The sequence below is a fragment of the Sminthopsis crassicaudata genome, chromosome 2, assembly GCF_048593235.1.
Source record: "Sminthopsis crassicaudata isolate SCR6 chromosome 2, ASM4859323v1, whole genome shotgun sequence".
In the NCBI taxonomy this organism is placed as follows: domain Eukaryota; kingdom Metazoa; phylum Chordata; class Mammalia; order Dasyuromorphia; family Dasyuridae; genus Sminthopsis; species Sminthopsis crassicaudata.
Genome location: NC_133618.1, coordinates 365,233,632 through 365,246,910, shown reverse-complemented (window position 1 = coordinate 365,246,910; position 13,279 = coordinate 365,233,632). Strand labels below are relative to the sequence as shown.

The window sequence follows — 13,279 nt, the reverse complement described above, 5'->3', positions numbered from 1 at the left end:
CACATATGTTTAAAATTCAGCAGAATTTCAGACTCAGATCCTCTGTCACCAAATCCAGCATCCTTTTCAACCTTCTTTCTCAGGTTCAGGGATCATTTCTATGATCGCTTCCAAATTTCTACCATGCAGATTTTGTCTCTCACCTGTCTTGCAGTCTCATCTTACCACCTGACTGCTGAACATCTCCTAGATGGTCCTTCAGCATAATCATACTCAAGTGTCTGAAACAAAAATAATATACACACATATCTCACCCACTCTTCCTGCATCCCTATATCTGTTAAGGGCACTACATTCTTTCAGTCACTCAAGTTACCAACCGCAGCAATCAGTCTTGACTTCACTTTCCCTTCCCCTATTCCTCACTTATATAGTTAATTGCCAAGTTTGGTCAATTCTACTCCACAACATTTTACATCCATTCTCTTTTTTCTTTACTGATGCATCTACTATCTTTCCCCCATTCTCTTTCTTTCAGATACTGATCTCTTCTCACCTGAGTTAGAATAGTAGGTTTCTGTTTACTCTCCCTACTTTCCTTCTATTTCCTTCTATACAGCTGCCAAAATAATCTTCCTAAAGTGCAGGTCTGTCCAGTCATTTCCTTAAGAATTTTCAGCATTTCTCTATTTCCACTAGGATAAGATATAAATTCTTCCCAAGTGCTGCACTTGATCAGAAGGGAAATTTTCTTGATTCCTCCTACTTATTAGTACTTTCCCACCTCCCATTATCCTGAGTTTACTTATCTGTTTTCATGTATTCCTCAGCTCTTTGAGGTTAGGAACTATATTTTATTCTTATCTTTCTGACCCTAGCACATTTCACAATATGGTAAGCTCTTAACATTTGTAGAATCAATGGGATTTGTATTCTCTAGGTCTCTTTTACCTCCTTTGTCAAAAAACGGGATTTGGACTGGGTGATCTGTAAGGTTCACTCTCCTCCCAGGTGCATTTTGGACTTCCTGGACTTGGATACTAACCTTTCTCTTCATTTCCAGCTCCTTTTTCTAAGTTGTTTTCTCCAGTTAGATTGAAAGTTTCTTAGAGGCAGACACTATCTTTTTGTTTTGTTTTATTTGTCGGTATTTGTGGGAACCAGCATTTATCACAGTGCAGAGCACATAGTGAATGCTAAATAAATGTTTTTTTCAGGGCTTGTTGCCTTTGCCAGTTCTAGATCAGTTCTAGATTGGATGCATTGCCCAGCTTGGGCCCTGGTCCCCATCTTCTGTCTCCTCCAGAACTCTCTTAGGGTGGGTTCATGAGCACTGAGAGTTGAGTAATTAATAAGATCACACACACATATATCTTCATATCTGTATAGATATAGATATAAATATATGTTTTCCCCCCTACACATATATTGAACTAGTGCAAGAAGCATCTAGCTTGTCAGAGAGAAGATTGGGGATAGGAAAAATGAGGGAATTTTGTTTCTTATGTTTGGTGAGGATAGGGGTCAAGGAAGAAGAGTTGTCAGTGGAAGGATGTGATCAGGAACAAAGGTGGGGGAAGGAACCACCAAGGATTATAAGACTTAGGGGAAGGAGAAGGCCTAATGAGTCCCTGCCCCTTCATGAACTTCACCTTCCTCCCTATAAAGGGGAAGCAAACTCAAGTTCTGCCTCTTTCCTGGTGCTCTTGTGAGATTGTGATAAAAGAACAGATGGAAAAGCTCTGTGCAGATGTGAGACTTAATATTATTAGAGGTCCAAAAGCCAAGTAAGCTCTGATTCCCCCTTTTCTTTCATAAATGATCATCCTCACTTAAAACCTCAGTGCTTATGCAGATGGCTCCTCTTGGCTACCCATGGGGCAGAGTCAGCTCCACAGAAAGCAAGGCTTCATCTCTGGGGGAGTGTGGGATGGGGCATCAAGATGGAAGACAATAACAACTTTCCTAAATGTGCACATCTTACCCAGGATCTGAGCAGTTTGGGTGTATTTAAGCCCTCTCCCTTTATTCAGTTCACTTAGCATACTGTTCAGTTTTGGGACAGACAAAAAGTGTTGGCAGAATCAATCTGCGCCTCTGTAGAAACAAGATCCTGGAAATTATTTCAGAAAAACAAGTATTACTGAGATATCATCATCCTACCAGCCACCATTTTTGTTCTCCTACTAGATTACAAAGCACTTCTTTTGTGAAAGAGTCAGTGGAAGAGTTATTATTCTTTGTTTTAGAGAGAGGTGAATTATCTAACATAATACAAATATTTTTGAAAGTCTTAACAGTAATAATAATTAGCATTTATATAGCAAGCTTTCAGATTTGCACTTTACTATTATTCTTGATTGATTGTCACAACAGGTATTATTACCCCTTTTATTAACAGGGGAGTTATTAGCAAGAAGTAGGTTTTATTATTCCCCTTTTACAGATAGAAAAACTGAGGCAGCCCAGGATTATTAAAGTGGCTTGCTCCAAGCCAGAGTGTGTGGGGCTAGATTTGACCTCAGACTTTCCAGATTCTCTCTCCCGCATTTTATCCATTTCACCACCTTTTGTTTCTTTTTTAATAGAATGGAAGGAAGAAAAAAATAGAATTCTGCTAATTAAAAAAAATTAAGCAAATAATAGTGAGGATTTGAACTCACACCTTCAGTGTTCTGTTCACTGTGTCTCTGATTGGAAAGCAGAGCTCCTGTTTTTCAAATAAGTGTTCTTTCCCCAATATCCAGAAAGCTCTCAGCATATTTATTGAGCCTCATTTTCCCTTTTTTGGGGCACATTTGGCTGTCCCAGTTTGGAGCTGATTCCAGCAGATGGGGTCAGATTGGAAAGATTAACTTCCTAGGTGGAGTAACACATGAACCACAGGATACCGAGGAGACTACAGGGTTTACTCAAACTCAGGGAATCTTGCAACAGTGACACAAACAGTTAAGGAGAGGCGAGCGCCAGGCTCTGAGCCAGGGCAGCTGTTTTTCTGAAAGCATTGTCACAGAGCCAAGAATGCTCCCGTACTGATGGCCATGAATCGGATGTTTGTTCCCACAGTCCATGGTAAGGTTACTAATCAGGGTGCTTCTGACTCGCCAGTCAATACCTAAGGGGCTGAACCTGAGCAGAATTTGTCATGGGCTTAAGATCTGGAAATAAACACTTTGTCATTGCTCCACAAATCTCCCCACCCGTTCTCCTGGCCCCAGTTGGAACCATAACACAGAGAACATCAAAGCTAGAAGGACATCTAATTTTTTACAGATTTTACAGATTTACTGAGGTCCAGAGAATGGTAGGATGCTAGCCAGGACTAGAACCCACATTCATGCCATAATTATGAAAGGACATTCCCCTTAGGAAGCTAGTAACTGCTGAGGGAACTTTCAAAAGGAAGAGAGAATATTGTTCAGATTGATCCCAGAATTCTCCAGAGCTCTTCCTTTGTTCATCAAGCAGCAACTTTCTGCCTGATTTTCTGATGCTTGGGATGCCTCCTGAAAGGACACTTAGTGGAATGAAAGTTGATAGGTACTTTGTTATAAAGGGCACTAGAGAGGAGAGAGAATTTTCAGAATGAGCTTTGCCTCTTCTTGTCTAGTGTAGTTTTTTTTTTTACCTTAGATGGGATGCCCTCCACCCTCCTTCTTCCTTTCTCCCCATTCCTTGAGGTTATCTAGTTCAAACTGTTACTGAGAAATTCCTTTTCCACAGCTACAAGTCAAAGGACTTGAGATCATTCCTACCCCTGCTACTTGCTTACCTGCACGACATTAGGCAAATGCATTGACTTCTCTGAACTTTCCCTGGACATCTGCATTTGTAAAACTAGAGAGGCAGATTAGATGGTGTCTGAGGGTCCTATCCAAGTCTACATTCATAATATGAGCCTATAATCCCCAGCATATGTTAATTGGATGGTCTCCTCTTGAGCCCTCCAGCAGCTTCCTGAGCAGCCCATTCCAGTTTTATACATCTATGATTATTAGAAAGATTTTCTTTATATTAAACCAAAATCTATCTCCATGTAAGCTTTCTCCATTGAACCTGGTTCTTGGTTATTTAAAGGCAGCTCTTACAGACTTTCTAAAGTTTCCTCCTGATTCTCTGTCTCAGTTCAGCCATATGTACTGGTCTGTCTCCAGAGCTTTCCTCCTTCACTTGCTTCCTCCAAGTGTTAAAGCATTTACTGTCATTCCTGTCACTCTGGGGCTGCTGCTGCCATCATTGTCATCACTGCCACCTTTAAGGATGGGAAGGCTGTCTTGAAAATCTCCAACGTGTTTTTTGCTCCTTGCTTGTTGCTAGGCAGCCAAAATTTTGAGCTCATAGAGGAGATAAAAATACCTTATAATCCCACCTTGGAAGTTCCGGAAACTCCTGATCTTTTTGGCTTGGTAGAAGAGTGAATTGAGGAGATTCTGCTTCTCTCACCCTTCCCACCACCACCCCCAATCAGCACAGTTGTTTTAAAACCAAGCGATAGCTCCTATCAGAGATACTGTGCAAGAAATCCCTGCAATGGGAAAGAAAGGAGGGAATAAGCAATTAGTAAGTGCCTGTTGTGTGCCAGGCAATGTACTAAGTGTTTATAAATATCATCTCATTTGTTTCTCACAAGACTCTTGGAAAGCACAGGCTACTGTTATCCTTTCTTCATAGCTGAGGAAGCTGATGTAGACAGAGGTTAAATAGCTTGCATGGAGTCATACACTAGCTATATTTGGACAAAGTAATGTCTTCCTGACTTTATGCCCTGTACTCCATCCACTCTCTCCACCCATCTCAGGGAAGGGAAGAGTAAACTAAAGCGGGTGGTTCTCAGTTTGGAGAGGACTGGTACTCATGGGAGTCACCAAGACAGTTTTAGAGAGTAGCTCACAAAGTCAAAACTTTTTATAATAATATCAAGATGCTTTAATTTCTAATTCAATAAATATTAAGGTGACACTATATAAGGGACCAACTCTTCAGATGACTTGGATCATAGAAGTCCAGAGGTCTCTTTGTGTTCCCAGTATTTGATCCCGCCTTGTATTCTTAAAATACTCAGCTTTCCTTTCTTTTAATAAACCTTGTCATGTTGTTTACAGTTGATTTTTTTCATGTTGTATTTTGCTTAGCTATTTGTTTTATTAAAACAACAAAAAAAAAGGACCTTTGCTGATGTCACCATTTTGCTTGCAGCAAAACACTGAGCATTGAAGGCAGACTAGACAGGATTTTCCTGAAATAATCAGGGGGATCAAATTGGACTGGCAGCAAGACATCAGATTCTAAATAGAAGCCATAGGAAAAATTCTTTGACCTGAATTGCTCTAAGGAACTTTTAAAAAAATATACAAACATAAACCAGATTTGGACTTCTCCTCCCCTCCCATGCCTGTACTAAAGACCAATCAGATGCTAGCTGGGAGCCTTAGGCAGTATGTGAAGGCTCACTGGAGTGTTCCTTCCACACCTGCACAGAGGCTATGCCATTACCCAATCTCGATGGGCTGAATCCCATCCTCCCTGTCCCACTTGTTTGTCCAGCTGCTTCACTGTGACGTGGAAGAAGATTCTGGATCTTCCCCTTGGAAAGCTCATATTATGATTGGAGAGGCAAGATACCCACCTGGACTTTAGAATTCCCTAAGAGTTCCCTAAGAGAGTAAAGACCAGTCTTGGGGCCAGTAAAGGGCTGTCTAGTCCAGCTGCTCTCATTTTACTGATTCAAACCTGGGAAGGGGAAAGGATTTGAATTAGGTCGCATAGTGACTTTTTGCTGGAATCAGAACCTGTAGGCTTTTGTCCTCCAATTACTCCCACAGTTGCCTAGGATGGGGAAAGACTTCCTGTGAGTCAGGAATGTTCGTGACCAAAGAAAGCTGGGGCAGATGGAGAAGGCAGCCTGGTACCCATGTTCAGATAGTTTGGAGGCTGATGGAGGGGGTAGGGGGAAAATACAGGAATCAAAAGTTTCTCAAAAAAAGAACATTAATGGGGGGGCTGGTTTGGAAGAACTAACAAGAGGACTCTGAAACTCGTCATAGAAGACTTAGTGGGAGGAGAACAAGTGGACTATATGAATTGTCTTGAGTAACAATCCTTAACTCCCTGCCCAGGCAGAAAGACCACACTAAGGGGCCAGCTGACTGAGATGAGACAGAACTCGACTCCCCAGGAATCTTGGGGTCAGCAAAGAAAGAAAACAGCTTTTCCCCTTATGTTGCCCTCCCTCCCCCCAGCCTTGTGGATTTTGTGTCCTTGATGACACCATGATCTCCCTTAGGTAAACAGTCCACCTGTACTCATAGCTTCTCCATTCCTGACTCCGGATTCTATTCAGTGTCCCAGACACCGCCCTTTTTAGTGTAACTGTAATTGTAACTGTCCAGCTGCTGTCATATTGTGGCAATGTGACTGGCCCACCCTCACAGGGTAGGAAGAATAAATAAATAAATATTAGCTAAACTATTATTCTACTTTATTTCTTGTGGTTACACACACAAATCTTTAGGGGTTGAGGCAAGGGATTTTGTTAAAGTGACTCAAGTAGGGTCACTCTAGGAAGCTTTTATGGAGGAGGTAGAGTTTTCATAGAACCCAAAAATTTTTTAAAAATAGCTTTTTATTTTTCCAAATACATGCAAAGACAGCTTTCAACATTCACCTCTGCAAAAACTTGCAGAAGCAAGAGATTTTAAATTTAGAAGGAACTTTAAGGATCATGTTAGGGATGATTTCCAAGGCCTGGAAAAAAGGAGGCAATTTTCCCCCTTGGCCTTCTCCCCATCCTTCTAAACTCTTCTAAAAATTTGGGAAAGGAGGTAATGATCAGGAAATTGGTTTTATGTTTTTTCCTCATCCCTACCTTTGGACTCTACCCACAGGAACCTGTGGATAAGGAGCACTATTTCAGGTTTTGTCTTCATGCTTGGGCCTTGCCCAAGGAGCTCCTCCCTTCTGGGATTTGAAAAGAAGCCTCTGGTTGGATCCAGAATCTTATTTTGGGTAAACACAGTGCTCTGATCAGTAACATATTGTATGATACAAAAATCTTCCTGCTTAAAACTCTGGCCTCTCATGGCTTCTAGCAATAGAGCCCTGGGAAGGGCCAGTTTCAATGAGAACACCTGGGCCTCAGCCCGAGCCAAGCTCCTCCAAGGAATGAGGACATTCCTTGTTGGTGACTCAAGTCCATCAGTCACGTGAGCCAGGTGCTACTGAGGGGCCATGGGGTTAGAGACAAAATGGACCCAGAGAGAGCCAGGTCATAATAGGAATGATCCTCCACAATGAAGAAGGGACAATGTGGCTCATACCAGTCATCAGTCTACAATCAAGGTGTGACTGATTCACACTTAGAAAAGACCTCAGGGACAGTTTAGTCTTACCTTCTTATATTACGGTTAAAGAAACTGAGTCCCAGAAAAGGCAAATGAGTAGTAACCTTCACCTTAAAGCCAACATTCTAATCCATCTTATTGACTCTATGTTCCATATTCTTTCCACCAGACTCTACTGACTTTTTCAGATTTTCCATTCATGGGTGTGCACCCTTGCTTGTGAATATTCATTTTCACAATCCAGAATATAAAAGAAACCCCAGATCAGGAAAATGATCTATGAATTATAGTGGTTCCCTGAGGATATATGGAAGCTCAGTGACAGCCCCACATGGTATATGTGCCTTAGTATATACAGGCCCTTTCAGCAGTGCCTTGTGGCTTATAGGAACAATACAAGCTTATCAGCCCAGCATTCCAGAAGGCCTTCCACATTCTGGCCCCAACATACCTTTCACTAGTTTCAGATTACTCCCAATTTCAGTTTGCCTTCTTCTATTTCTTCTGTTTGCACAGGCTAGCCATTGCCTAGTCCTGGAATGTGCAGTCTGTCCTTATTTCTACCTGTTAAAACAAGGTTCTTCCTTCCAGGTTTCACTCATGAGCTACCTCCTCCTGACCCACTCTTCAATCACTTTCCCTTCCCATTTTCCTAGAATATTTTATCTAGATCCCTCCTTTGACCCTGTTAATTTTATTTTACCTTTTTTTTTTTTTTTTTTACCTTATTTTACCTTATTTTAAATTTATTTGAAGATATATTGAATCCTCACAATTACATTGTGAGATACTCGAAGTTAATTGTTTGGTCATTCAATTGTAACTCACTCTTTGTGACCCTCTGACCCATAATATCTGAGGCCCTTTTAACCACCATTATTTTTCAAAGTCTCTCCAACTTCATATTCGTTGTTTCTGCGACACCATTGATGTCATCATCCGTCATCCCCTTTTCCTTTAACCTTCAATCTTTCACTTTTCCAATCAGTCTCGTTTTCTCATTATGTGCCAAAGTATTTAAGCTTCAGTATTTGACCTTCCAATGAATAATCTAAATCAGTTTCTTTAAGAATTTCCTGATTTGATCTTATTGCAGCCCAAGGAATTTTCAAAAGTCTTCTCCAGCACCATGATTTGAAAACATCGATTCTGCAGATCTACTTTCTTTATAGTACAATTCTCACAGCCATGCATTGCTACTGGAAAAGCCATAACTTTAAATATGTAGACCTTTGTTGGTAAGATGATATTTCTGCTTTTTCAGATTTTCCATAGCTTTCCATCCAAAGAAGCATGCATTTTTTGAAATTTTTAATATTTTTCAAATTACATATATGAACAATTTTAACATTAATTTTTATTTTTTTATTATAGTTTTTATTTACAAGATATATGCATGGGTAATTTTTCAGCATTGACAATTGCAAAACCTTTTGTTCCAATTTTTCCTCTCCTTCCCCCCACCCCTTCTCCCAGATGGCAGATTGACCAAATATAAACATTAAATATAACATTAATTTTTTTAAAAAAATATTTCTCTTTCCCTTCTTTAAAAAGGCAAACAATTTGATATAGATTATACATGTGAAGTCATGGGAAACATATCTTCAAATTAGCCACGTTGCCAAAGAAAACAGATTTACAAAGAAAAAACAAAATAAGAAAAATAATATTTAAAAAGTACAGCATGCATCTTTTAATTTCATGGTCACAATCACCATCTGCAGTGATCTTTGAATTCACTTTGAAGATAGGGACTATGTCAGTTCCTCTGCCCAAAATAAGCACTTAATGTTTATTGAAGGGGACATACATAGGAAGGGAATTGTAAAGGAATCATTAATTATTCTTTCCCTGGATTTACTGGCATTGTCATTGTATATGTGCCCCTGTTAAAAAAGTGGTATGCTAAAAATGGGTAGCTAGAATAATGAGTCGGAGCAGGATGATGAGTATTTAAGTCTAGTTTATCTAAAAACTATAGTCACTCAGCAAGCATTTGTTAAGTGCCTACTATGTGCTAAGAATTGTTCTACATTCTAAGGACACAAAAGCAAGTATGTATTCCCTTTCCCCAGACACTGATGTTCTTCTGTCTAGGAAAACAACTTCATTCCCATTCCCTAAATTATATTAAACCTTTTCCCCACTTTTATGCTGTTATAGATACATGAAAATTTCCCCTCATGTATTAGGCACTTTGTTATCTTATGAAGTCTTTGATAATGTATAATGGCAGCACCATGAACAGTTTCTAAAAGCAATTAGGGGACAGCTGAACTCTAAGGGACAACAGTCAGATTCCTCCCATGGGTGTTCACTATGAATCTATATTCATGGAGTCAAGTATCTGGAGAGCTGGATGATATTTTAGAGATGGTTTACTCCATTGCTTTCATTTTAAGAAATAAAACTCCAGCAAAGGAAAGGAATTTGCCCAAAGTCACACAGTAGCTTGATAGGAAAGTGAGAGTTATAATCCCTATGCCCAGGATTAGAGATGGGAGATGGTATCACTTTCTATTGATTCAGTTTTAACATTAGATATCACATTCAAGACTCTTGAACCCAAGGAAGACTTGAAGGCTTCAGACATTTTTAGCTGTGTCACCCCGGCCTAGTCACTTAACTTTTGCTTGTCTCAGTTGACTCAATTGTAAAATTGGGGTAATAATAGCATCTAATTCCCAGGATTGTGCATCTCAAAGAAATACTGTTTCAAGAACATTTAACACAGTGATTGGCATACAACGAGTGCTAAGTAAAGGCTTGTTTCCTTCTTTCCTTTCATATCTGGACCTCAGTAAAATCAAGAGTTCGAATTAGATGATCTCTAAGGATCCATCCTGTTATGAAAATCAGTTATTCACAGATGTCAAGTGATTTGCCCATAATGACACTGCAAAGCTAGTGGTAGAAAATGGAACCAGAATCTGGGTCTATTTTCTCATGGGATAGGATCCATTTTTCCCGCCTTTGGATTAATGATCCAAGGACCTGTGCTGGGTTAACATATTTGTTTTCCTTTTGTTTTCCTTCTTATCTAGGTTGGCAAGATGTCGGGGAAGGAGGGTGTGCAGAAGAAATGGGCTGCCCTGAAGGAAAAGCTGGGGCCCCAGGATGGGGACCCCACAGAGGCCAACCTGGAGAATGCCGAGCCCGAGCTCTGCATCCGCCTCCTGCAGATGCCCTCTGTGGTCAACTACTCTGGATTGCGCAAGCGGCTGGAGAGCAGTGATGATGGCTGGCTGGTGCAGTTCCTGGAGCAGAGTGGTCTCGATCTGCTGCTGGAGGCCCTGGCCCGGCTGTCTGGCCGGGGTGTGGCGAGAATCGCGGATGCCTTGCTGCAGCTCACATGCATCAGCTGTGTGAGGGCCATCATGAATGCCCACCAGGGAATAGAGTACATCCTGAGTAACCAGGGCTATGTGTGCAAGCTCTCAGAGGGTAAGAGCTGGCTGCTGCCAGTGGGGGGCTGGCCAGGCAGAGAGGAGCAGGGGCAAGGGAGGAACTAGGCAATCAAATGGGCTAAACATGGGAGGGAAGAGTATGGTAGTGGTTGAGGAAAAAAGGATGGTTTTCTTCACGTTCACGGGTTGTGAGTTCACATTCTCACTCTGCCACTAACTAGACATATGACCAAAGGCATATATGCACACATACACACACACAGCCTTGGTCTTGATCTAGGCAGACCTCAGTTTCCTTAAAGAAAGCCCTCTGGAGAAGTTAGAACACTATATAAATGAGTTACTTGTCTTTCACCTTCCTCTTCAACATAAAAAGGATTGAGACTTGACATTTGAAATGGCTCCTGATTCTAAATGTCATAATCTCTGTTCCACTCTCAACATCTGGGCTCAGCCCCCGTTGTTATCCAATGTCCCTAAAATTCTAGACAGCTCTAAATGTAAGATAAATCTAAGAGCTGCTACCCAAGGGAATGCACTCTTGGGATATGGTGAGTTTCCTATCATTGGGGAGGAAGAGAGAGCTGAAGAAGAATCTTTTTCAGTTACAAATGAGACTAGATGCTCCATTCCAGTTATGAGGATCTGTGAATCTGTGGGAGATAGAAAAATTAGCCCCCCCCAATGGAGCTGATAATCTAGCGGGGCAGAATAAGAGATAAACCCAGTAATTGAAGAAGCACAGACTATGAGGGATTGAGGGGAACACAGAGAGCATCAGGTTCAGTTCCTAATTTTACAGAGGAAGAAATGATCTGAAAGAGGGTAAGTGATTTTCCTAGATCTAAAAAAGTGCAGATGAAGATAAGAACCTCAAACTCCTAAGTCTGTCTGGAGCTCCTTCCTCTATCCTGCACTACCAGTCAAGCTATAATAGCCATTCTACCTTAAAGTTAGACCCAAAGTTAGGTGGGCTTAGGGAAGAAATCATCTCCAGTTGGTGGAGATCAGGGAAGACTTCCTGGAGAAAGCAGCACTTAAACTGGGCCAGGAAGAACTGACAGGATTTTGACAAGTGAAGTTAAATGAAGGGTTGTGTAGAAGGAGTGCTCCAGGCCAAGGGAATGGCTCCAGTCAAGTCCAGAAGTGGGAAATGGAATGTGTTCAATAACAAGTCACCCAACTTAAATTGGATAGAGAGTACACATGGGTTATAATAGGATCATCACATTTTGGAATTGGAAAAAAACTTTGGTGATCCACTGGTATTTATCTTATACATGAAGAACCCAGAGAGGATTAGTGTCTTGTGCAATGTTGTATAGACAGAAACAGTGGAATACAGACTTGGTTTGGGACCTTGTTATGAAGGTGTCAAGTACAAAGCCAAGGAGCTATGGCTTTATTCCACAGGCATAACTCTGTTCCATAGCAATAGGGAGCTAAGAAAAGATTTTTGGGCAGGAGAGGAACATGATTAGAACCAGGCTTTTCACAATCAGTCAGTTCTTCAAATAGATCACACTTTGTCAACATTAGTAATGTATGGTCACAGGCAATGCAGAATCAAGTACACAGTCAGAAGACTTTATATCTAAATTGCTCTGTGTTTTCTCTGACTTTGAGGTTAGCCATATCAGATCTAGAAAGTACTAATAGCTAGCATTTTAGCTTTAAGGTTTACAAACTGCTTCACAGTTTTAGTCTTTTTCCTCACAAGAATTTAAACATTTGGAGAGCAGGTTCCGGGTTGTATAATATTAACATTTACATAGTCCTTTAAGTTTTGCAAAATACTTTACAAATATGTCATCTTATCCTCACATCTGTCCTGGGAGAGGAGTATTATTATCATTCCCATTTTTCAGATGAGAAAACCAAAGCAAACAGGAGCAGCGTAATTTGCCCAAGAACACATAACTAAGTATCTGAGACCAGATTCGAATTCAGATGTGTCCCAATCCCACATCTGGTGATGATAATAATAGCAAACATTTATATATTGTTTGCTGTGTGCCAGGCACTGTGCTAAATGCTTTGCAGTTATTATCTTATTAGCTTCCCAACAACTCTGAGAGGTAGGTGCTATTCTTTATCCCCATTTGACAGTTTAGGAAACAGGGGTTATGTGAATTGCCAAGGGTCATACAGTTAATAAGTTTCTGAAGCTGGACTCAAATTCAGCTGTTCCCAACTCCAGACCCAGCATTATACCCACTGTGCTGCCTAGCTGCCACTGAGAAAAGGAAGAATCTTAGGACATAGAATATAGCATATTAGTCAGAAAAAAACAGTAGAATGTAAAATTTCAGATCTTAGGAATTATTCAGCCCAATTCCATCATTTTGTAGACAGGAAAACCAAGACTCAGGGAGGCTTCTCAGTCGTGTCAGTTTTCACAGCCAAATCAAAGATGCAAAATGTTGATGAAATTTGGGTCCCTAGCACTGTTTTAGGGGAACTTGAGGGAAAGAGAGTCCCATTCTAGATGCCCCCCAAGGCCCTGAATGTCTTCCTCTAAGTTGCTAGATAGCAAGTAACACAGAGAAAGCACCCCAAGTGCCCGTGGGTGTATCCTGGTTCCATTAA

The 13,279-nt window shown here is 40.8% G+C and overlaps 1 protein-coding gene across 6 annotated transcripts in view; it reads left to right on the top strand.

The window, feature by feature from the left end:
* INF2 (inverted formin 2) overlaps positions 1-13,279 on the top strand; it is an 84,302-nt gene that overhangs the window by 27,419 nt on the left and 43,604 nt on the right. For all 6 annotated transcript variants that reach the window (XM_074291047.1, XM_074291048.1, XM_074291046.1 and 3 more), the window contains exon 2: positions 10,328-10,727. In XM_074291047.1, coding sequence (XP_074147148.1) covers positions 10,337-10,727 — 391 coding nt within the window. In that variant the 5' untranslated portion in view covers positions 10,328-10,336. The remainder of the gene's footprint in view (positions 1-10,327; positions 10,728-13,279) is intronic.